Raw genomic sequence first — 26,419 nt, 5'->3', positions numbered from 1 at the left:
AGGAATTGAACTGCTGTAACCAACCTGTTAGCCCTGCTACTAAACTCGGAAAGAGCACAACATTTTAAATGGTTTCCTACTATTATTTTTACACTGTACTGATGGGCTGTATTTGTGGCAGGAAAGCCACGAGACTGAGGACGGAGGAAGAAGTAGTCTTGCAACAATTTGCACTAGGGAGAAAATCTCTCTGAATCAAAATTTATTAAGATTTCACTAATGTCAATAAGCTATTTGAAAGCAACTATGGGGTGCAAACACGACCACTAAAATAACGCCATCAACGAAGAAATAGTCTGCAGTTAGTGAGATAAAATCATTTAGAAAACAGGCTTTTGTTACAAAATCCATCTGCTTCTGGGTGTCCAAACATGCCCTGCATTTGTTTGAGGGCTGAAAAATGGAAAGAAAAACCTTTCTGAATGGAAGAGCATTTACAACGGCTGGAGGCCCCGCTATGCACTTATGGGAAATGATAGCATCCGCAGAACTAAAAAGCAACTCTTACTGGCTTCAACAGGGACAGAAATTCAACCTTTTATTTGGAGAAACTGCACAGAAAGACGGGTTACAGCAATCCTGGCTCTGGCTCAGACTTCCAGAGGGAGCTTGGATAAATAATTTAATGCTTTTATGCTTCAATTTCCTTCCCATAAAATGGCATAATAATATATCTCCTACCCATTCTTTATCTTACCTATTTATATTGCAAGATTTCTGGGGTAGAAAGAAAGGTCCAGATAAAACAAAGATGAATGCATGTCAAAGGGAACCGAGAGAGAATTTCAATTCCTACATCCAAAGCTGTTTTAGAAATGCTTGGCAGCAGCTTGTCTTATAGAACATCTTCTCTATGACCTTCCCCTTCTCACAGAGCGCCTCAGTGGTTACCAACCCCCGGTGAGGCAGGATGATGGCAGCACCCGCGTTTCCGGTGGGAGCTGAGCGGGATGGTTAATCAAACACCTCTGTGACAAAGCGATGGGCTCCAATGTCCCCCAGAGACCACCGATAAGGAAGAGGCCAATGGACCGACCTCAATTGTTTAAATGATTTGGCACTTCCAAGGCACAGTAGGCTGGAGTGCACCCTTTGCTCAACTGCAGAGGTCCGAGAGTCTGTCTTCCATCTCAGGTCTAGTCCCTCCATTAAATTTGTAGAAATCATAGCACAAATGGCCTCGATCATAATTAAAGTCTCTAGACACGGCTGTCCTACAAATAAAACCTATAGAGATAACCTCCATTAAATTTGTAGAAATCAAAGCACAAATGGCCTCAATTGTAATTTAAGTCTCTAGACACGACTGTCCTACAAATAAACCCTATTGAGATAGACCAAAAGGTTTGAGAAGAGCGTTGTACCACACCATTCAGTAAAATGTGGTGGCATTGGATCAGCTGGAGGCACCGAGCAGGTCTCTTCCCAGTGCCCAAATCAGGCACACAGAAATTTATTTCATTTCCAGCTCATTACCAGTGCCCCAAATCACCATTGTTTTAGGAAAGCTGGAGGGAGACAAACACATCCCTGGTGGTCTGCGGCTCGGCAGAGATTTTTGGATGAATCTAAGCAAAGGAATGTTCTTGCCCAGTGAAAGATCAGAGAGTGCCAAAGCTAACTGCCAGACCTGGCTGGTGAAACACCACTCCGAGTCTCACCACCAGTGAGAGGAAAGGACAGTGACATCAAAACGTTCCCCTGAGGGATGAAAGGATGAAGGAAATGGACCCTGGTGCAGAAGAGCTTCCAACTGCAACGTATTTCACACTGGTAAGGTGCCATCTTCATCCCTGTCAAAGGCCTCCCGCGCTTACCCGTACCCTTGGCCTGCACGTGGGGTAAATTCTGCCCCAACGAGGGGTGCTGAGCTCCGTCTGTCTGTCCTACACCGCTCCTGGCTGTGGGGGACCCAGGCAGGGCCACCGTGCCTCTGCATTGCCGCTTGCATCAGGGACCTCTAAATATGGAGATTTCATGCAAATGGTGCAATGCCTTGATTTGCATAGTTGATTAAGATATGCTCATCTGTTCTGCATTTTTCTTTTTTTTTTCCAGATAAAAGTGGCTTTAATTTTCCACTCCTTCGTGGCAAGTCAGTCAAAGCAAAGTATTCTCCCTGGCATAATGGTGCCTTTGCATCTCAGCAAACCTGGAGCAGAATTACAACATCCTTCTAAGCCAGTGAAGCTTATTATTTATAAAGAGCAATGATTAGGTTGACAAGCACCGAATTCTTCATATCAACCACCTCGATGAAGCACTAAAAGGCAAGAGCGTGTGGCGCAGACAAACCTCAGAAATGGAAAATCCCTCTTCTCATTTAGAGCATTTGGAATATTTTCACTGCAGCAGATGATTTCTGGTAAACATGGTCTTCACAGACATCAAAACATTTGGAAAAAATAACGACTATTTTTGCTTCGCAAGGAAAATGAAGCAAAGTAATTCCACAATGCTGAAACATCCAGTAATGACATTTTCAAACCAAAAGCAATGACATTTTGAAACCAAAATATTTATTTCCTGAATAATTTTGAAATCACTTGCACCAATTCTGGTGTAAGTTCTTCACAAGTTTTACATACTGGATGACAGAATGTAATATATTGTTTACTTAAAGCAAAAAAAGGAAAGAAATCAAGAATTGTTTCCACGGTACTTCAAAATACAACAGAAAATATGAGCCTCCAGCATCATGACTTCCTGTGAACCCCAAACCTCTGGTCCTTGCCCTACTCTCACTATCCTTAATCTATATTTAAAGAGTCTGATGAATAACACAAAATAGTTTTAAAAAAGAAGCACAAAGAGAAATGTTTTTAATAAAAAATACTGTCACTATTCTTTCTCAAGTAAATTTTAAGGGCATGAAAAATGGGCAGAGACTATTGGACAATAGGAAAAAATATTTAATTTAACAGTATTTAAAATCCCTGGGAAATATCTGTAAGACCCCGGAGAGAGAAATAGTGGCTCTCCGCGGCGGGATGTGCAAAGGGATGTCTGTCAGACCAAGGCTTAGCAGATGGGAGGAGGAGGAGGAAGAGGAGGAAGATGGTTTCCCCTGCAGGTCATAGGGCAGCTGCGGGATGGAGGCAGCAAGACACGTGCTGAGAGAAAGGGCTACAACCAAGCAAGGAGTTTGTAGTGGGAAACGGGACTAGATCTTCCTCAGCATCTCACTCACCCAACTCCTCTGGAGCCCCAGGAAATAAAACACAACTTCTTTCACTGCTTTTGTTGTGACTCTCACCGGGACTTCCAGAGACCTCTGAAAGAACATCTCAAAACCTCCCAGGAACGATGAAGGTCAGAGCTATTTTCAAACCTACCCAAGCCAAAGGATTTTTAAAAAAATTTTCTTTTCCAGAAGGTATAAAATGATGAGTATGGGTCGCAGAAGAGAAAGTCTTTCTGGTAAGTGAGAACCTCAATAATGAGAAGGAAAACAACGCTTGAGCCCGGCGCTGATCCGCCACATGTTGGATGTACTGGCAATTCTGCCTGAAGCATGAAGCCACAGAGATACCTACTGTAGGAAGGATTCAACGTGTACACCTGATGCAGCACATATTCCTCATCTGCTGGGTTTCCTCCTCTGTACAACAGAGAACACCAAGACTTAAGAAGATCCCATAAAGAGGATGAAAAGGCTTTGAATTCAGTTTTAATTACAGTATATCATATAGCAATGCAACTTTCTAATGAGACTGACACTTTTCAAAGGAGGCAGAAGAGCTGGTCAGAAGAAGAAAAAAAAATAAAATCAAGCAACAAAACCCCCAAAAGTAAAGATTTTGACTGCATTATTTCAGTTAATTAAGATGAGTGATGAACAGCAAGCAATTTGCGGTGCTTTATACTGAACCCAAGACAATTTGAAAATTAACAATTTAACTTTCTGGGTTTGATTTGTTTTTTGCTTTAACTCTTAGTCTACCAAATGGGTAAGAAATTCTCCCACTATTAATTAGCCAAATCTGCCTTCCTAACTCACAGAAAAGAAGGGCTTGGATGACGTCTTCAAAGGATTAAGATTCCATCACGTCTTCCCCATTGAGCCCATTTTAGAAACGAAGAGATGATGATGTTCAGGAATGAAACGCCTTGCTCAGTGTCACTGCGTGAGCCAGCTAGAAACGTCACCTTCAGAGAACTTCTGGAGTTAGCACCATCGATTAGTAAGAATTAAAGAAGTATTTCATCAATCTTACAGCTTCAGAGGCACACGGCTGAAGAGCGATGCCGGGTGGAAACGCACTCAGTGACCGAGACTGTTTGGAAAGATGGAATTTTTTCAACTGAGTAAATATCTTTAAGAATTTGATCGTGGTGGGTTTTACAGAAGTACTGGAAGACACAGGCTTAGCTGGTCACTTATTCTGGTGAGAGGTGAGAATCAATTTAAGCCTTAAGAAAGACGTGCAGAATATTCTCCTCTCCTCTGCAACTTTTTTCCAAAGTCTCTAGGAAGCAGTGCAACATAAACTTTCATTTTTCTCTTACTTAATCCCTCCTTGTCGTAAATGGTTTTTACAAAAGTCTTAATCAGCCTCCCCATGATGCACAGGGAACCACATATTCATCAGGTGAGTGCAGATGGAGTCACTGAATCTGGCTTAAGGTACTGTATTTTGTTCTACAAGAAGAAACTAGAAATTCAATGGGAAATAGAATTTAAAAAAAAAAAAGGCCACGGCACTAAAGCTAGCCAGAGTCTGAAGAATAAAACAGCATGAGGTGATCTTTAATCTCAATTATCAATGCTAACAGCCTCTATTAACCAGCCCTGACTCCCATTTAAACGTATCTAAAAAGCCAAATCTGGCCTGGTCACCCCCGCGGCACATACAGACCCAGCCCCGACGCGGCTGCGGAGCGCGGGAGCCGCGAACAAGAAATTAAACACGCTATAAAAACCAAACCACGGGAAACAAAAGGCAAAATTTATACTATGGATGTGTCCAGGACATCTGAATCCATATTTTCCATTGCCCAAGAGAGTGCTAAGGATACCAGGGCGAAGGCCTACGTGTTACCCGTGTTGGGGACAACCAGTGTCCTAACGACCAGGCTCAAGCAAGACCTCACCCTGTTCCTGCAGCAACCTCCTACATAGTGAAGCACCTTCCAAGAGCTGAGACTGAAGCAACTCTTCTCTCTCAAGACAAAAAAACTCTTAAAAGTCCGTGAAAAAACATGGTTGGGAAGCCAAAAGCAGGAATCAGACACAGAAAAACAGACATCGCCATCTTTTCCTTTAGGTCTGCCCAACTTGTAGAAAGGAAGATACGTTTCATTAAAATTTGAAGCAATTGAAACCCCCCCCCGCCAATGCTCCACATAAATTACTCATAAAATTAAAGAACCATGCAACAATGGCATAAAGTTACCCCAGGGTGTAGTTTACTGAGCCATTATGGAAGAATACACACAAATGAGGAGGATATTAATGACTCCACAGAACACATTTTTCAGTACTGCTTCACCCTTTCCTCAAATGACAAGAAAAATTCACTACCAAGGCACTGCACTGGAGATACCTACATTTCTGCCTGTCCCAGCTCTTTCATATAATGATAAATATATGAAATATATAAAAATATAAATATATAAATACCCCTGCACCTCGCAAAACAGACATTGCCCAAAACCAAAGCAGCCAATTCATTATTCAGGGTATTTTTTTTTTGCACACACAAAATTTGGCAGCGTGAGGATGCAGACTCAGACCAAGGGTTTTTTTTTTATACTTTAAAACAATATAAGGAATGTTGTTGTAAATGGATGGATGGAAAGCAGGAGCGCCATGTCCCCCGTTCCTCACTGTGACAGCTGATACAGGATGGGCTGCAGCAGAGAAGGTCCCCAACAGAGCCCATGGCCTCTGCAGGTCTGTTAAAAAATATTAATTGTTGTTACCTCAGTATATGATAGAAAGGGAAAGCCCTGCCATGAAGGACCTTGTTTAAGCAGCACAGACAGACCTGTGTACCTGGGCATCAGGAAGGAGAGAGGAAAAGTCAGATACTCAACAAATAGCCCAGGTTGGAAGGACCTCGGAAGATCATCTGGTCCAACCTTTCATCGACATCGTTTATTTATATTCTGGGGATGGAGGACCCAAGAGGTTTCAACGACAGACACTTGGATCTAGGTCTTAAACACAAGCTCAGGTTTTTCTCCGCCCACATCCGTGGCCATTTTGTGCTGGAGAAAGGGGCTTCTCATCTCTCTGGTTCCAAAAACCGGCTCAAACCCATCTTGGTGGGAGGTTTTATACATCACCTGCAGTGCCTGCCCAAACTCACTGCAGGGCTCTCACTTCAGCACGACCCTGACTATCGTCAGATCATTTAACATCGTTTCGAGCGACGACATTATCATCGTTGTGACTGAAACTGGTACCCAAAAGAGCTCAGTGGGGAGCAAAGGCGGCTCTCTAGTGCCCTCTGAACTACTCAGCACCCGCCAGCGGCAGGGTCTGGCCCTGCCCGAGGACCCTCACCAGCCCCAAGAGGTGACAATGTGACACCACCTCTGCATTGGTGGCTAAACTGGATGAATTTGATACGAGTCTTCAGAAAATTCAATTACTCCAGCACATGTTTATTCTGCACACTTAATTTGTGCAGATCAACATATATGGAACTGATTATTGCTTGACAAAATTGTCATCTCTGTGGGCTTTAAAGACATCCCTGCCTTCCCCTGCTTTTTCATGTGAAATTTCATTGCATTAATTTTAATGGCCTTTTAATTTTCTATGCGGTTTTGACAGTTGTATAAGAAATGTATGTTTAAAGAGATGGCAGCTGAAATTTTGCCTATGTATTTTTAACATTTCCTATGCAATAACGTCAAAGAATATTGTCTCCACTGAAAAACTTGTAGCAGAAAAACCCCATTACCAAACCCCAAAACTTTAATAGTTTCTGGTGCAATTGCTTTAATGCAATATTGATGGTCGTTTGTGCTGCTGATTGTCTTAGCAAGAAAATTCAGGTGCAGCCAGTCGGTGATAAAATAAAAATAAAATTACAAAGGGACTGATTTCTGAGGTTAGATGCACCAGCCTCTAATGAGAATGGAAAGTAATTAGAAAACTATCTAAGGTAGGTGTGCATCTCAGGGACTAAGAGGTCTCCTATGTCTCCTTAGTCTCCTACGCAAGCAAGATCACCATCTAGCTGCGGCAAAATGCCCCCCTCACTACATAAATCCACGAAAAATCTCTATGTATCTGTTCCAGAATTTCCATTTTCAGGACCCTGAGTGAACAGCCCAGGTCCTCCCGGCTGCTCCCCACCTCGGGGGGCAACCACGGGGCGTCAGAGATTTGCTCCTCGCAGCCCAGCCCAGGAGGGGGGAGACATATGGGGACATTCTTAACTAGGTATAATAATACTTTCCTACCTCCGAAGGATACAGTAATTAATTATTCCTTATAAAGCCCTTAAAGATGCTCAGGTAGAAGTTGAGATGTCAGCCCAAACTAAATTGATTTCACTGGAAGGGAGATGATAAGAGGCGACTTTATGAGCCTGGAGCGATGCCGTCAAGTTTCCTTGGGGCGCACCAACATGCCTTCCTATTCACCTTCTCTTTCACCAACTAATACACACATCAGGCAGACACAGATTTATTAGGAAACTGGGTTTAATTCATAAGGGCTGTGAAAAGAAGTGAGCTGGTCCCACAGCAGGGAAGTGCTTTCAAAGCTCGGACGGACAATTTCAATCCCCCTTGCGAGAATAGATGCGTTTCTTTATTCTCTACTACCAAGCTGCTTTAACAGCATCTTGAGGAGCCAAAATAATAACTCACAAAGTCTCCACATGTGGTATGAAAAGATTAGACATGGCTTAAGCAAGCAGGGATTTAAATCCAGACTGATAATACTGTAGTGAAATTATATACCATAAAGGCAGAGAAAAATGCGTTGTAGTTTACTAAGAAAAAAAAAAAAAAGAAGGGAGGTGTTAATCTGGGGACAAAAACCTTCATATAAATCCAGCCCATGTATTCTGGATGATTATTTCAAAAAGCTGGAACTTGTTCTGTTGATCTTTTAAACTGATTACCGAGCAAATGAATGCACTTTTAGAAACAGGCACTGACAGACATGAATTTCAGCTGTCCTTTTTCATCAGCTTTTTCTTCTTTAACAATGCCAGATTGCATAATACTTCTGATATTTTCAAATAATGTGGAAATTCAATTTATGTGCAGCCATGTAATTTATTGTACAATAGTTACAGCATGTTCTAAAAGACAGCCACACAGAGCCTGACTGCCTCCCAGGACCAGAGAGACTTGTTTCAAAATGGGAAGATAATTTGGTCAACAGTAAAAAGTAAAAAGAAAAATGGAAAGCAATATTTTCTCCATTCTCAAACTCGACACTTCAGAGAAATCTTCAAGTTATTAAATCGGAAAGATATTCCAAATGTCTACGCTGTGCATTTAACAGAGCTGGTAACTCTGCACCGTGGCAGCTTCAGATGGGGACAGCAGGGGGTAGCGGTGCCTGTTTTTCACGAGGGCTCTCCTGGGGGCAAGGCATTTTCCTGATTGAAATGTTATTTTACTTCTGTAAATATAACTATATAAAATATATATAAAATACAAACACAACCAGAAACATGTATATGTGCATTTGTGCATGTGTGTCCAAGTGGAGATCAATTACTGATAGATAAATGACGCTGCTGGTTAGTTACTTAACACTTCCAAAAGGCTTAGATTCATAAACTAACTTTCAATATTTTTTCCCCCAAATTCAAGGGCTACAACCTTGCTTATGTTTGCACCTGGCAGTTGCATAACGGCGAATAAGCCACCTCAGGGCAGGAATTGAAGATGTATCTAAAATGAAAGGCCACCCAGAAAAACAGAAAGCGACGTATCTTGGGTGATATTTCACTAAGATCACTACTCTTGGGGGCTTGGGAAGTGACGACAGGGAGTAAAATTCATGTTTCGTGATAAACAAAGCTATAGACACCAAATCCCAGAATAATGGAAGTTGAAAGGACCCTTTTCCCCTTGTTCACAGCATCCCCTGCCTGGTCAGGGGACATCGCACATGCTCTCACCGGCCCTAACAGACGTTTTCCTGGGGCTCAGCTTAGCTGTAAAAGGAACCAAATGGGTCCAAAGCTGCCGAAAGCCACCTCCGGAGGCTCGCCTTAGCGCAGGATTTACTTCCAAGCTCTTCTTCTCCTCCACCCGCCCCGTGAAGAGCCATTCCCACCTCCTCTACCTGCTCCCAGTGCGCGGCAATAAATCAAGAAAACGCCTCTCAGGGTTTAAACAGCACAGCTGTTATCTTCACACAAGGAGGGGTTTTCAGGAAAATATTGCCTTTCAGTTAAATTTCTGTACGTGGCAATGTGTGACGATGTAAAACAGTTTCCGGGCTTCTGTTAAACGTCAGATTTCCCACCTCATTACAGGGCGAGAGCATATTCTGGCAGGGGCTTAGTGATGGAGCATAAACGCAGCTCAGTCTCCCACCATCACCCTATGATCCACCAAAACAGTCCAGTGCCCACCAGTATCAGACCCAGCACCCATCTCTGTGCTAAGAACTACCTACCAATCCCATTTTACGGCCAATTCTTCTGAATAACTGGTTTTGCCATGGAAGGGCTCAAATAATGTTTCAATCCTCTCTCTGCTACAGCCCTTCTTGGACCTTCCAAGCAAGAAAAACTGCAATAAGACAAACTCAACCAGAGGAAATTTATCTTCTTTCTGGAGACCAGATGCGTGCAAGAACTTGCAATAAAATGAGACACACAGAAAAAGTGTCTACTGAAAGATTCCACCTGCTCCAAAGTATATAAAACACGCTTACTGTTAAACATTAACTAATAGAAAATATTTGCTTTTAAACACCAACAAGCCAAACTGTTTACTCCAGTGGCAAATTTTTGTATCTTTCAGAAATTTTATCATGTTTCCTTGGAAAAAAGCAACACCTTATGTACCATAGCACAGCTTCTGATATCACTTATGCTGTCACACAATCGAAGGCAGAATGTGCGATCGTCAAAGTCACAGAATCACAGAATCGTCTAGGTTGGAAAAGACCTTGAAGATCCTCCAGTCCAACCATCAACTCAACATTAACAGTTCCCAACTCCACCAGATCCCTCAGCGCTGGGTCAGCCCGACTCTTCAACCCCTCCAGGGATGGGGACTCCCCCACTGCCCTGGGCAGCCCATTCAAAGTCATGACACGAACTAGCCATATGCTACCGTCGAGCGGCAAAACACTCTGCAAGAACTGTAACAAATCGATGAAAGGTTTTCTTTACGCAGCATAAGGACTGGGCCATATTTTCTAAGAGGATCTACGTAAAAACCATCGAGCAACGCGCTATGAGAACCGCAGCGCTGCAGTTCACGGCAGCCCCGCTCCGGCGCACACTCACACTCCGGCTGCGTGGCGACCTTGACGGGCTGCGAGCTCTCTCCTGGTCCCCACTCGTTGTACGCCACCACTCGGAAGGTGTAAGTCTCCTCCGGTTTCAGGTTGCCCACGGTAAGTTGAAGTGTCCCAGATTGAGATGTGTTGACTGCCCGTTCCCTAGAAAAAAAAAAAACAAACCACCAAAAAACCACTTCAAAATTCATTTGGATCTTCAAGCATTACTTATTTATGCAGTTGGTAGCCTGTAAGGTATGATTACTTATCAAACTTCAGTTTGAGGCTTGTTTGTCTACAGGGTTTTTTTTTTTTATTTTTACTTGAAAAAGCCTAATTCAAGTAATGGGGCCCATTGGGAACGCCGCAAGTGTTATGAAAAACACTTGTATTTTAACACTTCATAAGGTATATAGCATATTGGTTCTTTGCCTTCCTTAATAGAACAAAAAAGGAAAATTGATGGAAAGAAATGGCTATTCAACACAGGAACACAGCTCTGACAAAGGAAGTGAGGTGCATACTGGACTGTAAACATCCAGCTAATGAAAACTGGGTTTGGATGTCTCTGCAAATCGAGCCCTGGTCTGAGCTCCCGCTATGGCTGTCCCTGAAAAACCACCCCCACCCCCCTCTGTTCCACAGGCAACGTAGAGTTTTTTCCCAAGATGGGGCCACCGCTCACCATCTCAGAGGTCTAAAATGAAAACCCATTTGTGGAGTTTGTACTACGCTGGGAGGCATGACTTGTAACTCCGTGACACAGGGCCTGAGAGAAAAAACAGCCTGAGAGAGCTAAGGGATGAGGGGGAGAGGAGGCCCAACGAGCCAAGGAATGTCTCAAACTCTCGCAAGTAACAAAACTCCAGTCACGGTGTGATAGTGTGGAGTTTGGAGCTGATAAGGTGGCCAGGATGGCACGAGATGACCTGGGGGAGGGACCCCTGTGGAGATAGGATGGTTCTGTTCTGAGGCATCGTGTAAAGTTTCAAGGCCCATCTGTCTGATGAACGACCTTTGCTTCATTATCCACGAAATGCTTATTAAAGTTGACACCTGTGAATATGCTAATAAAGATTAACAAGATCGTGCCGATTACATCGTCCCACAAAGCACCTTATAACAACCTTACCCCTCCCCATATCTGGGGTACGTAGGTACGTGGGTCAACCTAGTGAACAGGCCCAAAAAATGTGTCTATAAATTGAGGAGGGGCAAGGAGTGAAATACGGAAAGAAAAAAGAAGATGTGAAGAAGACGGATGCATCCCCGACGAACTCGGATGGGACCAACGCAGGAACCTGGACTGGTGGTCTCTAATTGTCTATTCTCTTGCTCTATCTCTCTTTCTTTTCTTTTTTTCCCCTTTTTCCTTATTATTATTAGGTAACACTAGACATACTATATCCCTTGCCATAACTTGTTATATACTTAATCAATTATTGTATATCCCATTAGTACATTGTGGGAAGTTAATAAATGTCTATGTCAGCCTTTGAGACTTGTCTCACCCTTGTTCTCTCCGTTGGGGATTCATGAACACAAGTCACTTGTCTCCCTCGTCACAAAATCATCAAGGTTGGTAAAGGCCTTGAAGCTCCTCCAGTCCAACCATGAACCTCACACTGACCGTTCTCAACTCCACCACATCCCTCAGCGCTGGGTCAACCCGACTCTTCAACCCCTCCAGGGATGGGGACTCCCTCCCTGCCCTGGGCAGCCCATTCCAGTGCCCAACAACCCCTTCTGGAAAGAAATACTTCCTAAGAGCCAGTCTAATCCTAATATCATCGGAGTGGAACGTGACATATGCTCCCCCCTTGGCAAAACAAGCACCCAGGCAGCTCAGGGCCAGCTCACTCCTGATGCAGACAGATGGTTGGACACCACCCCACGTATACAAACTCAGCCATCGGCTCCTGTAAAACTGGTGTGTGGGGCAACAGGTACTTGTCCTCCTGAGCAGTGACCGAGGGGGATCTGCATCCCGGCACCAGCATCCCTGCCCTGGATCAAGCAGAGCTCTGCTGAGCCGTGGTTTTGTGCTGCTTGGTGAGAAAAACCATCGGTGGGAAAGGTACAGACGTAGAGTTGTTAACATGGGATTAGCCGGGAAAAACACAATCCCTAAACAGTAAAGCTGGGTTTGAAATTGGATGAAATCACAGTCATTTCATGGCCAATCAGCGAAGAGAAGTAGGTAAAATTGCTTTAGTAACTGATTTATTATGGGTGGAGTGCCTCGCTCCTCGCCTTTGCTAGAAGCCCTCTGAAAAACTAACAACAAAAAGGTAGATACTATGCTGCAGAAAAAAAATCATTTAAGACTGAATCAACTAATTGTCAAACTTCACGTAGCGCTGCCGTGGTTCTCCGGGCTGCAATAGGCATCGCAACAATTCTGAGAAGGGACATTATTGTACCTTTGGGGAATGTTTTCTCAGAATGAAATTTTTCAGACCAAGGGATGGTCCTGCCCTCCGAGCATCAGGCTCCACCGTCGCTCTGGCCCTCCGAGGGTTTACTGACCAAAGCTTGGGTGAATGTTCCCTGGGGAAAATGGTCAGATCATCCCTTAGCAGAGACAATGGAGTTTAATGCCTCTATTCCAGCAGGAAGTTTTTCTGTTGCACTTCATAACGTGAAGCAGAGCTGTGGGTGGCTGCTGCTCCCCGACAAGGGCACTGGCAGGCAGAGCCTTTGCTCTTTCTAACTGGGCAAACTGAGCTGTGCTTGAGCAACTCAGCTAATTTTATTCTCTTGCCTCTTATCTCTGGTTTCTATTTGCAAGCTGCAGAAGTGGGAACCCAGTTGTTGCATTGAAAATGGCTGCAATGGGTTTGTAACCAACTGAGCAGGTCTGAAAGCAACTCTCTTGTCTTGTGTCCTTTGGGGCACAGGTGTGAAGCGCTATGATGAGGAGTGAAATTCCGACACAGCCCGTTTTGTATCTCATGCTGAGGTTGGAGAGCAAAGGAAAATATCCAGCCCCACCACAGAGGCATGAGGAGACCCAGGGCTGCCGTTTCTCTTCTCAGATCTGCACTTGCTGCATCACATGCCAGCAAGTGCTTTGATTAGACTCTAATGCAATCTTGGCAGCATCAGTGTTCATCTTCCATTGGATTGCTGTGTCATACTCAAGCCCATCTCCCAGGACATGTCTCTGTGCAAACCAGGAGCTGTATAACTACATGAGCGCTCTCCAGCTGATGAAGCCAACGAGCTCATCACCTGCAATGATGGGCCAGTCCATTCCTAGATCAGTTCAAGTCCAGGTAAAACGCTGCTGCTCCCACTGGGAAGAGCACCCAGGCTGGCAGTGGTTGGAGGTGTCTGCAGCACATTCCATCTCACAATATCCACCTATTTTCAAGGCTAATTAGCTCGAGTCCAACTCTGTGCTCTGGCAATGTGATGGTTTCCAGTCTGGGAGCACCGTTGAACAGCAGAAGCTCTGGGCTGTCCCCAGCCCACGCTGAAAAGACACAGAGGGAAGTTTCCCTGTTCTTGGCGAGTCACAATATTCCCTCCATGAACCTCATGAAAGTGCTGACCAAATTAAACCTTTTTATGTTTTACTTCCTACAGCTTGGGTTTTCTAGCTATCACATCTAGAGTATCTTCCAAATGCAACACTAAAAGCCCACAGGGCAATGCAAGAGCTTGTAACTTAAAAAAAGAAAAATGGGCCGTATAAAAAAAAGTTCCAGGTTTTCCTAAGTAATGACTGAATAATAATCAAGCCAACACCCCGGGACTGAGACCAAGAGCAATAAAGCAAAAGAAAAGGCTGAGGTTTCCCTCCAGGCAGACTGAGGTGCAAGAACAGCCAGCAGCCCACCCCATCTCACAGCCTGGCAGCAGCTGGATAATCGACATTTAGAGGAATAAGTGAACCAGGATAGAAATATGTGGTTATTCTTCTGGCACGGGACAGAAATATCTGGTTATTCTCCTGGCACAGAGCTCCTGTTCACAGGTTTCTGGAATTGCAGCACCCAGGTGATCACAGACACCCAAATGGGTTCGTCCCCCTCAAACTGTCAGACCTCTGACACCACTGGTTTTGGTTTCTGTGGCAATGTAATTATGAGCTGCGAGGAAAAATTATCCCTTTTGTTTAAATGGGCCACTCGCCAATGTCACACCGGGCAGTGATGTCTTCCATGACACCTTAACCGCTTCAGCTAGCAACGAGAAAAAACTCCTTATGAATATAACAACCCTACACTCATCTTTGTAAAATAGGTATCTAAAACACATCAGATGAGCGCTGTAAAACATGTGTCTGTCCGTCTCTCTAGAGCTCCAGGAACCTGTGAAGTTAGAGAGGTGAGCGTCAGCTACGTCCAAAAGTCCATCGTCTGCTCCTGCTTACCAGCGAGGGGTTAATGCGCCACAGATGCTACAGCAAAGCAAGAATAATCTAAAAAAGCACCAAACATCCTTGAATCAGGCACCTTTACATGTGGGGTTTTCCTTTTCAAACCCATCTCGGCCATAAATTACGGTCTAAAAATAAAAGACCTTGACTAAAGTCATCCACTTTCTTGTAAAATAGAGGCTTCGACATGTAATTTCCAGTGACTGAAGATCATGTTACATTACGGTATCAGCATGTAAAAAAAGATAATTACAGTTCCCATATAACTCTTAGGTGTGTAACAAATGCTTTTATAATGTTTCAAACACCTAATTAGTTACTTCAAGTAAGACAAGCCATGTTAATGCTTCTTGCTGTGAAATGAATACTATTAATTTTAAAATGGATGGACTTTTGCTACTTTGAATTCCTTTTTTTTTTTATCTCCCATTATGTTGTTTTGTGGGAGAACGATAAAGTCCTTGATTATAATAAGCAAACCTCAAAACTAATGTAAATAGATCATCTGGGAATGATATTTTAGAACTTCAGCTGAATTCTGAAGATAGGCTTTAATCAAAGATAAGTTTTCATATTCAATTAAGTGGTCCCTTGATTCATTTCTTCAGTCTGCAACATGCAGGAAGCTAAACTGGGAGATCTATTAGCTTGTTGTGACTATCTACGCATTTATTCATTTGTTACCGAAAACAAGTTCTAGTGAACGTTCAACTAAAAATAACGCTCGTCCCTACCTTGCAAAAGAGTCCTTCGTCAAAGGGGTTTACGTTCAGCTGTAATACTGCTGATTTTCAGGGTCACTTTCTTCTTTTTCTCTTAAGATCAGAGCATTTAATTGCATATATTGGGAAAAATGGTTGCTAACAGTCAGTTAAAAAAGGATAGCTACAAATCAGGACCCGTTATTTAAGCCAACCTGACGTTTCAAAAGTTGTAATCAAAAACTGAACGGTATTTTTGGGCTTTGTGTCTCATCTCAAATGCTAAACAGAAATATATTGCCATGTAAATACTTCTCATTATTTATAAATAAATATAGCCAATCTTTTCTTGTAAATTAAATTTTAAATTTTATATCTAGTGACGTAAATTCTCACCGGGAAGGCAGAATTCATTTCAAACTATGCACAAGTAATTAAATATGTCTTGAGATTACATTTGAGGAGGTTTTTTTTTTTTGGTTTAGAGATAGATCAAGAGCAAATCAACAAAAATAAACCGTGTCTCTTTCTTTGTGGTGACTAATACACTACCGCCTAAATATCAAATGCCTGCGTGAATCAACGCTCGCTCATTGAGAAGCCAACCGGCATAGACGGGGGAGAAAAGGCAACAAACACTGAGGCCGAGAGCAAAACTGAACATCAAATTCACAGCAAAATTCGAACCTGCCTGTGAATTGAAATATCAAATCTGGCCCGTTTTGCAAACAAAACATTGCTAGTCAAAAGCAGATCACAATTAAACGTGGGCAACAGCCAGACACAAATGCTGTTGGGTTGGATGGGGTTTAAGGATAGGGATGGATCCAATGCTTCCCACATGAAGACCACCTCTAGCTAAAAAAATTAATAAATAATTAACATTAAAGTTTCAACAGCATGTGGATGTGGGAGATACCAGAGATGAAGCAGCACCTCTGCCCTCGCAGCGCTCAAGGACGGCTCCGTTCCTAAGAGCTCGCCATTGGGGCAGCACCCCAGCGGTAAAACGGGAAATAAAAAGGCAGAGATTTACCGCTTACATGGGTAATCTCTGCATTTTTAATATTGTGGGCGATCTTATTATTTGGGTATGAAAGAGGGGTTTTTTACAGTGAGCTTATAACATCAAATTAAGCCTCAAGTAGCTCCTTTCTCTTCCAGAGCAGTCCTCCCGTATGGCAGGATAGATTTTTACGGTCTCTGTGTGCACATGTGTATACCTTGAAGAGTGATATCCATCAGAAGTCATGCATTATACCCGACTGCTATATTCCACTATATTTTAACAGAAAATAAGCGCAACCAAATGTATAAAAAGAGGGCCATATCTACTGACAGATTCCATTCACGAGAGCCTCTATATCTGCTCATTTTTTCATCACCACTCTGCTATTATCAGCAAATGTTATAGAATATCTCACTTCCAAATCTAAACTTTTATCTGAACCAGAAACTTCCCTGAGTGCAGGTGTATTGGTTGCCTGTTTATTTACTTTCTAATAGATTTGAGGTTTGTTTTATCCTTTTCTGAGAAACTTGCCTTTTACCTTTAAGTGCTCTTTCCAATCATCCTTATCAGCAAGCAAACCCATTTGATCCCACGCAGGATGCCTAGCTGAGGAGGAAGATGAAAGAGCATCCCATCAGAAGAGCTCCGGTGATTACGTTACAGCAATAAGTGCAATCACTTCCAAACGAGGTTTCTTTGAAAGGGTTGAGCTGAAAAACCCTTCTGAGAGAGTTCAAAACACGGGAGACTATTTCTCTGGACAGTCCCTGACATGGCCGTGTGTTGTGTCGGCCTCAGTGATGTTCCCAGCCGTCAAGAAAATCCTCTCTGCTCTCAAACCCAAGAAGATCCTTCCTCCAGACTTGCAGTAATCTCTCTGACAATTCCTTTGCATCCCTGAGGTTAATGTCAAATCCAATATTTATTTTTGTAAACAGAAAAATAGCTCTTTTGAAAAAATAACGCATAAAGAATAAGCAACTCTCAAACTCCATGGAAGTTTTTTCCTTTTAGGAAAACTACCTTAATTTTATCTCGCGGTTTGTCTGAAAGTTTGCAAGACTACAGGTGCATATTCCAGAGTTTTAAACTGCAGGTGGTATTCTGAGTCTCTCGCTGCAAGGAGCTTAGTGGAATTTTTATTTTATCTATTTATTAGTTTATTTATTTTAACAGACAGCCCACAGTCTTCCACAGAAGAGTATTTAAGAAGGTGTGCACCTAGTTGGGAATGGGGCTAAGGCATCCTTCTGGTACTCAGCACCATGGAAATTCTGGAAGAAAAATTATTTTGAAGCGTAAGGGAATGCAGGGTGAGCTCTTTTTACTTTTTTTTAATCTCAGAAACATCACGATTTAAAAGCTTCATGTAAGACTAGTAGTATTTTCTCCTCACTGCTAAGTTAAAAGGCTGAGTTACAATATGCCTTGATCCAGCTTCATGTTTTTAAGACGATTAAAATAAATGAGATGCGATTCCAACAGTGCCCTCCAGCATTGCCACGTCACGGGCATTTCAGGTCCTTCACCAAATCTCAAACCACTTAATAAACGTAAGGAGAAGAGAATCCCCACGCATAGCCCCGGACCCTGTTCTGGTTGGGCTGGTGGCAATGGCTGCAGACAAACGTTAGGATAAGTGACACCCCGCTGTAGAAGACGCTTGCCCCCAACACCATCCACGGAAATGGCGATTTGAATTTCAGAGCTTTCTTTTACAGAGGGAGAGAGTGTTTCACACTCTCATCCCAAGTGCTTTGGGTGTTGTGTCCTTCCAGGCTGCTCAGCCAGACCAGAAGGATACACGTTTCTGTTTAGGAGCATCTACCTCTTGCAGCAGGTAGCGCTGCTGTAGCTGTCAATGTCTACAAGCATTGGAATAAATTAACAAAACTTATACATATAGAATCATGGAATCATTTAGATTGGAAAAGACCTTTAAGACCATCGAGTCCAACCGTTAACCCAACACTGCCAACTCCACCACTAAACCACGTCCCTAAGCACCACGTCTACATGTCTACCTCCAGGGATGGTGACTCCACGACTTCCCTGGGCAGCCTGTTCCAATGCTTGACAACCCTTTCTGTGAAGAAATGGCTGTATGGCTGTTAAATTAAGCTGGACCTTGTTAGGGATTACGATGAGAAGCTTGAGAATGTCCAGGCAGGGGCAAGAAATCTTGCCTGCAAGACTGAGCCCCTTTGGATGAAGAATAAGGCCATGCTGTGGCAGAGGGGAGATCACTGATAACTGTGGGGTTGCACTTCTTTAGCTCTCATGAATCCACTTGTTTTTCAATTAAATATAGATTCTTACTCAAGTCCCCTCAGCAGCTGAGCTGCCATCAGCACACCAGTCACCAGTCGGTAGCTGAAGTCTATCCTAAGAGCAGTAAAATACAGCCCAGACTACTTCAAGTGAGTTCTTCATAATGATGTACAGGAAGAGAAAAACACGAGATTTTTCGCAGGCATAAAACCATTTATGATGTTAGGAAAATAAAACAAACCCCAAGTAAATACGCAGTACCTTTTCGAGTGTGAAATGAGCATACACGATGAGAAATCATGCAAACACCAAACAATCTATAATGCCATCATCACAAAAGAGCTATCGGCTGTGCAGCTATAACCCACACGGCGAGCATGGCTCAGGCAGGTTGACTATATTTGCAATTGTGTAAAATCTTCACACCCCACTCCCCTGGCTGTTTTTGAGGTCTTACACCAGTTGTAGTGCTCTAAAAGCAGCCCTCCTCTCCGGTTGATTAGGGCTCAACAAATTCACCTCTGCCAGCGACGCAAAGAACGTCTGAATCTGTGTCATCAGAGGAAGATGAAAGGGAAAATATGGAGCTAACAATACTTTATGGTGGATGGTCAAGGAATAGCTGGGAGGAGGTAAGATCCATAAACACCCAACGCAAATGGTCCTTCATACCAAGACAAGAAGCACTGTCATATAAATGTTGATATGATGTCTATAAAAAAATAAAAAATAGGTAATAAAAATATATGGCAACAAAAGGCATGTTCATGTTCATGCTTCTTTTATCACGGGGAGAAGAACACAAGGTTGAGAACCATTTGCAAGACGCTTGTAAAGACCTCCGGCACTCTTAGGACTATCCCCCCACCCAGAGGAGACCCGTGGCATGTTGAGGCCTACCTGTTGACGCCATCCCTGGAGAAGAAGACCGTGTACGTCTGGATGCTGCCTCGGGCCTCTGCGGGTGGGCGCCAGCTGAGACGGACAAATCGGCTGGAGACCAAAACAGGGACCACATCTCGGGGGGCAGAGGGGAGGACACTGGAACTTGGGACAGCTGGAGGGGAAGGAGAGGAGTCAGTCAGAGAGGCCGGTGGCACGGGGGTGTCGGGGCGGGTGGGAGGTGTCGTGGTGGCCACAGCTGAGGTGGTACGGAACAAAGGGCCGAGGTGGCATGGAATAAACGTGAATAAAATGACAAGGGATGAAAGAGAGAGAAAAAAAACTAATGGTAAAATCACACCTTAAAATATACCGTCCTGAACCATCCTCTAAAGCAAACAGCAAGACGTAAATCTTGTGTTTTACCTTGCGATACCCTGAAATTATTTCTTGTATGAGTGATCAGTATGATACGTTCCTTCATTTGCCTCTATTTCACCGGGTTTGTCTCTTGTGCCCCAAGCAGCAGAAGCATTTAACCTCCTAAACAAGCAATAACTGACCACTCAAAGCCTGAAGCCTATGGGTTTGGGAAGAGCAGAAATTAAGTCGGGTGCTTCAGCATGTGACTTATTAGATAATTGCATCAAAGTGCGATAAAACGAAAAGAAAAAAGACAGTGAAACTTAATATTAACACCGTTCCCCATGGAAAAGTGTTCAGTCTATGTGCAAAACCCAGAAACGCCTAAACTGCAGTTTCAAGCGGTAAATTTCATTTTAGAACAGTACCTATTTATTATAGAGTTTAAGGGTTTGGTTGTTGGCCACGAAATCCATGTGAAAGCTGGCCTGCCAACATAAATAAATAAATAATAATATTTAATTTTTAACAATAGTTTATGTGATCAGCTGCCTCCTGATTTAGCACACGCACCTTATGGGGCATCCACAGTTGCCTGATCTTCTCCGCGGGCAAACATGATGTATATGAGGTTCGATTTCACGGGCCACGCCGGCCCTGAAGAGCGGGTTTTTACCATTGGTATTGAACCAACAAGCAATTTATTTTTTTCATTATCACAAATCTTTTTTGGTCAGTCCCTGTGCATACACTGCGAACTATATTAAGTAGCATTAATTTACCGTGAGACACGAAGAGCGTTGTATTAGCTAAACAGCTTGTGAAGAATAGCTTTACGTAAAAACATGATGTTCGCCGAATACTGGCTGAGCATTTTCTTATCCCTAAATTATTATTAAAAGCCATTAATATTGCTATCATTAATAACAAATATTGCCTCTTACTTATTGTGATCAATCTAAAACCAGAGGGAATTAAGGAATTTCCCAGTGGCATTTCCAGAGTAATGATGTGTTGAAAGAAAATATTAAGCCATAGTCTCAGCTCTTTTGGCTGCAAAGTTGTGATCCATTATTTGCACTGAGATCGTGTTTCGCGTCCTTAGTCACAGGCCACTGATCTAAATAATGTGCAAACAGGAGGCTAAAGTATAATTCTGTGTACATTTATATTACAACGATGCAACTATTTTGCTTCATGGTCAGAATGAGCAGATTTAGGCCTCTGGTCTATTCTATATGTTGAGTCAAGTCTTATAAGCGTTAAATGCATTGTCTTCTAACTGCTGTGGTAGATAAACATCTCTAGAGAAGTACCAAGGGCACGATTGGAAAAAAACCATGCAGACAAACCTACGAGGCTTTTTCAGCTGAGTTTTGGTATTTGAATCAAATACAGCAATTCAGAAAAAACCCTGTTATTAACCGTGTTGGCACCTGAGGGCCTGTAGAAACTCTGTTTCCCCACAAAACACCTCAGTCCGTGGTTCCTCCACCAAATATCCATCCTCCTGGTCAGGACCTCTCTTCTGTCAAAACCCATTTAGAATTCAGAAACTTGCGCTAGGATCAGCCCCGAGTCCAGACACGTACGTTTAGGCGACTACGCGTACACGACTACATATACACAAGTGTCCAAGCTCCCCCTGTAGAAAATGAGGGCTTCTACCTAACATGGATGATGGAGCTCAACGAGCTTCTCAAACTACCCAACAGGGGTATCTACTTTTAAACACGCTGAATTAATATCTAAAATCTGGAGGAGAATCGATACCCTTCGTGACCTCACGCCCTTGGATGCGGCGGCGGCTGACCTGCTAGGTGTCAACTTAGGAAAAGAACAGCGAAAAACGGAGGCGAAAAGCAGCGAGATTGGGACTGAAGCTCCAGTCCACTAAGTACGTGTTTTACTCTGGCTTTCAGTAAACTCTGTAGAGCTATCACTGACAAAAGCAATTTCACTTTTATTGTTGCTAGCAGTGAATAGCAAACATATAGAGTACAATAGTACAATATAGAGAGACATATAACCTGAAATTATCTCAGCAAGTAATGTCTGAAATCCTTCAATCTTTCATATGACTACACAAGATCAATCCACCACTGGTTAAACCATCTTCATCAGAGTCTGACAGGCTCTGATTTTAGCCTGATGTGGTTTATATTAACTCCTTGCAAAGTGCATCTTTCTCTGCTCTTGTGGCAGTCTGAATAATCATCTACCTCTGTACAAAGCGAGCAAAAAACGGGACTGTTTGATTCATTTTCCCCATGTCTAAATGACTATACAATCAACAGAGAAGGCCTGAATACAGGCCTGATAGGAACCAATCTTCGTGTTTCCATTTAGGAAGCCAAATGGAGCACCTCAAATCCAGACCCAAATCCCCCGTTATTTTTCATCCAGAATCAACTGTGAGTTTTGTGCCCTTATAATCCTGCCAGTAGGACCCATCCTTGCACCCCTAAAGCAAACGTCCTTCAAAAATGTAGAAATATGCTTGATATAGGTGTTCAGGAGCTACTTTTTTTTATAGCCTTTGTTGGCAAAATACACACCAGCTACAAAATACGTTGAAAACAACTAAGGACAAAACATCACGCGTAACATCCCATTTCACTGCTGCTTCTCATACACAGCAGTCATGGGCTCTTTGTAATTAAAAATAATAGGAATATGAGACCTAGCTTGAAGAGGAAGGTTGGGGTTTTTTTAAGACTTTTCAAAGGTCTGATTGAATTTTATGGGGTTTTTTTTGTTTTATTTATTTTTGTGGGGTTTTGTTTTTTGTTTTTTTGTTTTTTTGTTTTTTTAACATATATGTATGTGTCTGCAGGCAGGTAGGGATGAGATCTAATTAGCAGCAGTTGTCTCCTCTTTAAATGGTGTTTATAGAGACCAGCAAAAGCTTATGTGAGATATACAAGAAGAGATGATGAATGAATGAAAGAAAAAAACCCACTTGTCATTATATCCCACAAGGGATTTGGCAGGAAGAAGATAAAACATTATTATTGCTAAGCAGAGGTGGCAATAGATGGCATGGGTTTATTCATGAGCCTCTCCCGGTAAAAGACATGGGTGAAAATCCTCTAAATCCAAGTTATAAAACATCTCATGTTCTCACTTGAGTGCTTACAGGGACTATATATACACATACACACCCAGACCTCAGTACAGTTTTTGTGCCTCTGTACAAAAAATATTCATTCGCTTTTTTTTTTTTTTTACATATTTACCAAGTTGACAGGAAAAGGAAAGAAGTTTAAAGAAAGTTTAAGGAAATAAGTTGTAAGTTTGAGATGAAAAATAAATTGAGAAGTTACTGTGCATAGAGAAAATGTTGCTCTTGGATGTCAGTAATATTGACCTAAAAGCTATCCTGGTAATCTGCATCGAGGACCAAGTCCTGACCTGATAAAGATGACTTTGACTTTTCTGCTTTTAAAGCAATTAAAATTTCCATGATTTTTAGTTACTCGCATTTAATTCACATAGAATATTTAAGCCTGTTATACACAGACCATATTGCCACACACCTGAATTAAAAATTATACTCATTTTTCAGGGGGATAAATTAATACAGAAAGAGATCGGGCTGTATATAGGAACTGTCTATATCTCACAGAAAGTGGTTAATGTTCACGACATTACCCATTTAGGTGTTTTTTTTTTTTAAATTATAACCTAAGCGAAGACTATTCAAGCAATTGCCACTGGTTTAGGGTCTGTTAAAATAAGACTACCTACTACAGGCTATTCAAACTTTCAAAATACTGCCAATTAGAGCTTGCTGATAAGATTTGAAACTCGATACTTTTTCAGCAAAAATGAGAAAACTATCACACTTACAATCTTCAACCTCCTGCTGCAAATCACACTTTCCCTAAATATCCCACATTCCCTGGTGCCAAAATGACATTTCAAGACATCAGATGAAAATTTTCAGCCAAGACGCTACCTCAAAATATTTTTTTATGCCTTCTAACAACTATTTCAATTCCTTGATTTAATTTTTTTTTTTTTAATATAGAAATGAATTTTTTATCTATTTCTGTTTTAAAAGACTTTTGGAAATTTCACTGAATGTATTTAAACATAAAAGGAACATCCAAGGCTTTAAGTTAAGGATTTTGTTTCAGAAAAAAAAAAAAAAAAAAAAAAAAAGAAGTTGTTTTATTCAAATTAAGATATAAAACTTTTGGATTAAATTCAAGTTTCTTCCCCGCTCTTCCCCACAATATTTTCCTTGGGTTTAGCACTTTAAATTGGTTATTTGTACAGCATGAATTTCAAGTATGACATAAGAACGTGAATCTGTTCTCATCTCCAAATCCTCCGTGTTAAAAGGAAAAGCAATTTACATGGAATTTAACTCCAGAAATAACATCAAATAAGTGCTTATTGTCTGGTGTTGCTCAGTACAGCCATAGCCTGGTCAATCCAGTCTTTTGTTATGCTCCTGCATTCAAAGAATTTAGTCTTTTTAAATTTTTTTTTTTATTCGGAACATTTTTGACCCATCTTACACCTGCCACAGAGCAAACTGTGAAAGTTCTAAGTGAGAAAAAAGCTCGCTGCAGGAATATCTGTAATTCCAGAGGTGCTACATATGTAACACCTAACACCTGAAAAAGTGAGGCCCTCTTCCAGTAAAATATCCTTAAATAAGATCTGTAATAGATATAAATTTTGAGAGATTTGCTTTTTTTTAGAATGCAGCCACTTTTCATTTCCCAACAGCAGAACTGTGGACAGCTCAGGAAGCTGAGGGGTCGACAATCATTCCTGGGGGGAGAACCTCAGAGATGCTTTACAGACCCACAGCTGGCACCCGCATGGACTAAAAAATTTAATTGACATTTTTGTTAAATGTTAAAAAGGGGATTTAAAAAATTCTTAAATTATGTTCATTAAAAAAATAACATTCATGCACATTAGGGAAAGAAATAGAACAACTCTAAACAAAAGAAAACGTTGAGGTGTAGAGCACGAGTTACCTGATTTTACTTTGCACTGGCCATCATACAAATACCAATTTGTAATTATATTAAATTCGTAACGCATCACTAACCATTTCTAATTTAACAGACCTCATCAAGATCTGCAGACGAGAGGAGTTCTATTTTTACTCAGTGTTACTTCAACACAGGGAGATTCATTTTTGATGAACTCAAAAGCAATCCAGGAATTACGCATTCCAGATACCGTCCCAACCTGCTCGTGGGTGTAAACCAGGAGCTGTTTTCCTCCAGATCAAGGGAAACAACCAAGGATGAAGGTGAAGAACCTGATTTCTGTACAAAGTTTATCCTCTGGCGCAGGGATCCTGGGGCCTTGGAGCCCATCTGTCTCAAGGCATGTTAAGCCACCAAGCACATGCCTTGAGAGGGGAAAACAAGGAAAAATTCTGCATTTCACACGGGCAGTGAAAAATTTCATCTGAAATTTCATGACAAAATGATGGATTTCATCACCCATCCTCCATGCTGCTTCTAAAACCCAACGTTAACCTGCAGCTGGAAGATGTTTCGCCGGGAAGGTCCTGGGACATGAATCCAGGAGCTCTCATCGTCCCACATTAAGTGATTAAATAGGTGAGAATCGGTGAAAAAAGACCCAAATGGATTGCAGTGTTTTAGTCTGATCATCAAATCTTTAAATTTTGGTCTGCTTTCCAACAGGCAGGAAAAAAGCAGACGTTCTATCAGATGACCTTCACGGAGATATGAAATAGGTGTCATTTACTGTCCCAAATAAGTATCAGATTGGACAAGTTATTGGTAGCTCACTACTTACAGTCAAATAAAATGTTCTTTCCTGCACAAGCAACTCCTATTACCTTTCCTGAGGACCATTTACAAAATTTGGCCTTTCCATTTTTCATCCAGCCGATGAATCACACAACGCAGCTTCGAAGCGTCACATTCAAAAAACATTTCTTCAGGCCTTGGGTGCTCAAATCCATCCTCCAACCACCAGCAGAGATCACGTTGGCACCACTCGGGCGCGAGCGCGCCCATCCGCATTCGACGTGTTCGCACACGCCAGGTTTTACCGACGACACGGAGCACATGCCAGGACGTCAGGGTACATCAGCATATGTTTCGAGATTTTCAGCCCATATGCAGCGATACTAATTTACCAAATAAAAGATCTGTCCTCGTTGCCATACATACTTCCTCCCTTCTGGCTTCTTGCACAGTAATTCGTTATTACTTGGTGCCATAATGATGTTCTTAGAAACAAGTCATGCAGTACTAATTTTTATTATGCCTCTTTTATGACATGACGAACCACGCTATAAATCACTGAAGTTCATGTGTGTCAACAATGCCTGGTGTTCCTGTATGAGGAATTCACTC

The 26,419-nt window shown here is 42.2% G+C and overlaps 1 protein-coding gene across 1 annotated transcript in view; it reads right to left on the bottom strand.

Moving 5' to 3' along the window:
* Window positions 1-26,419, bottom strand: part of LOC141918062 (netrin receptor DCC) — a 629,575-nt gene that overhangs the window by 165,104 nt on the left and 438,052 nt on the right. The window contains exons 8-9 of the mRNA XM_074812087.1: window positions 19,710-19,866; window positions 10,446-10,600 (exon numbers count right to left, since the gene is read on the bottom strand). Of these exons, the coding sequence (XP_074668188.1) occupies window positions 10,446-10,600; window positions 19,710-19,866 (312 nt within the window). The remainder of the gene's footprint in view (window positions 1-10,445; window positions 10,601-19,709; window positions 19,867-26,419) is intronic.

This window comes from Strix aluco, chromosome Z (genome assembly GCF_031877795.1).
Source record: "Strix aluco isolate bStrAlu1 chromosome Z, bStrAlu1.hap1, whole genome shotgun sequence".
Lineage (NCBI taxonomy): Eukaryota > Metazoa > Chordata > Aves > Strigiformes > Strigidae > Strix > Strix aluco.
The sequence above is the reverse complement of the archived record's forward strand: the minus strand, read 5'-3'. Positions and strand labels throughout refer to the sequence as shown.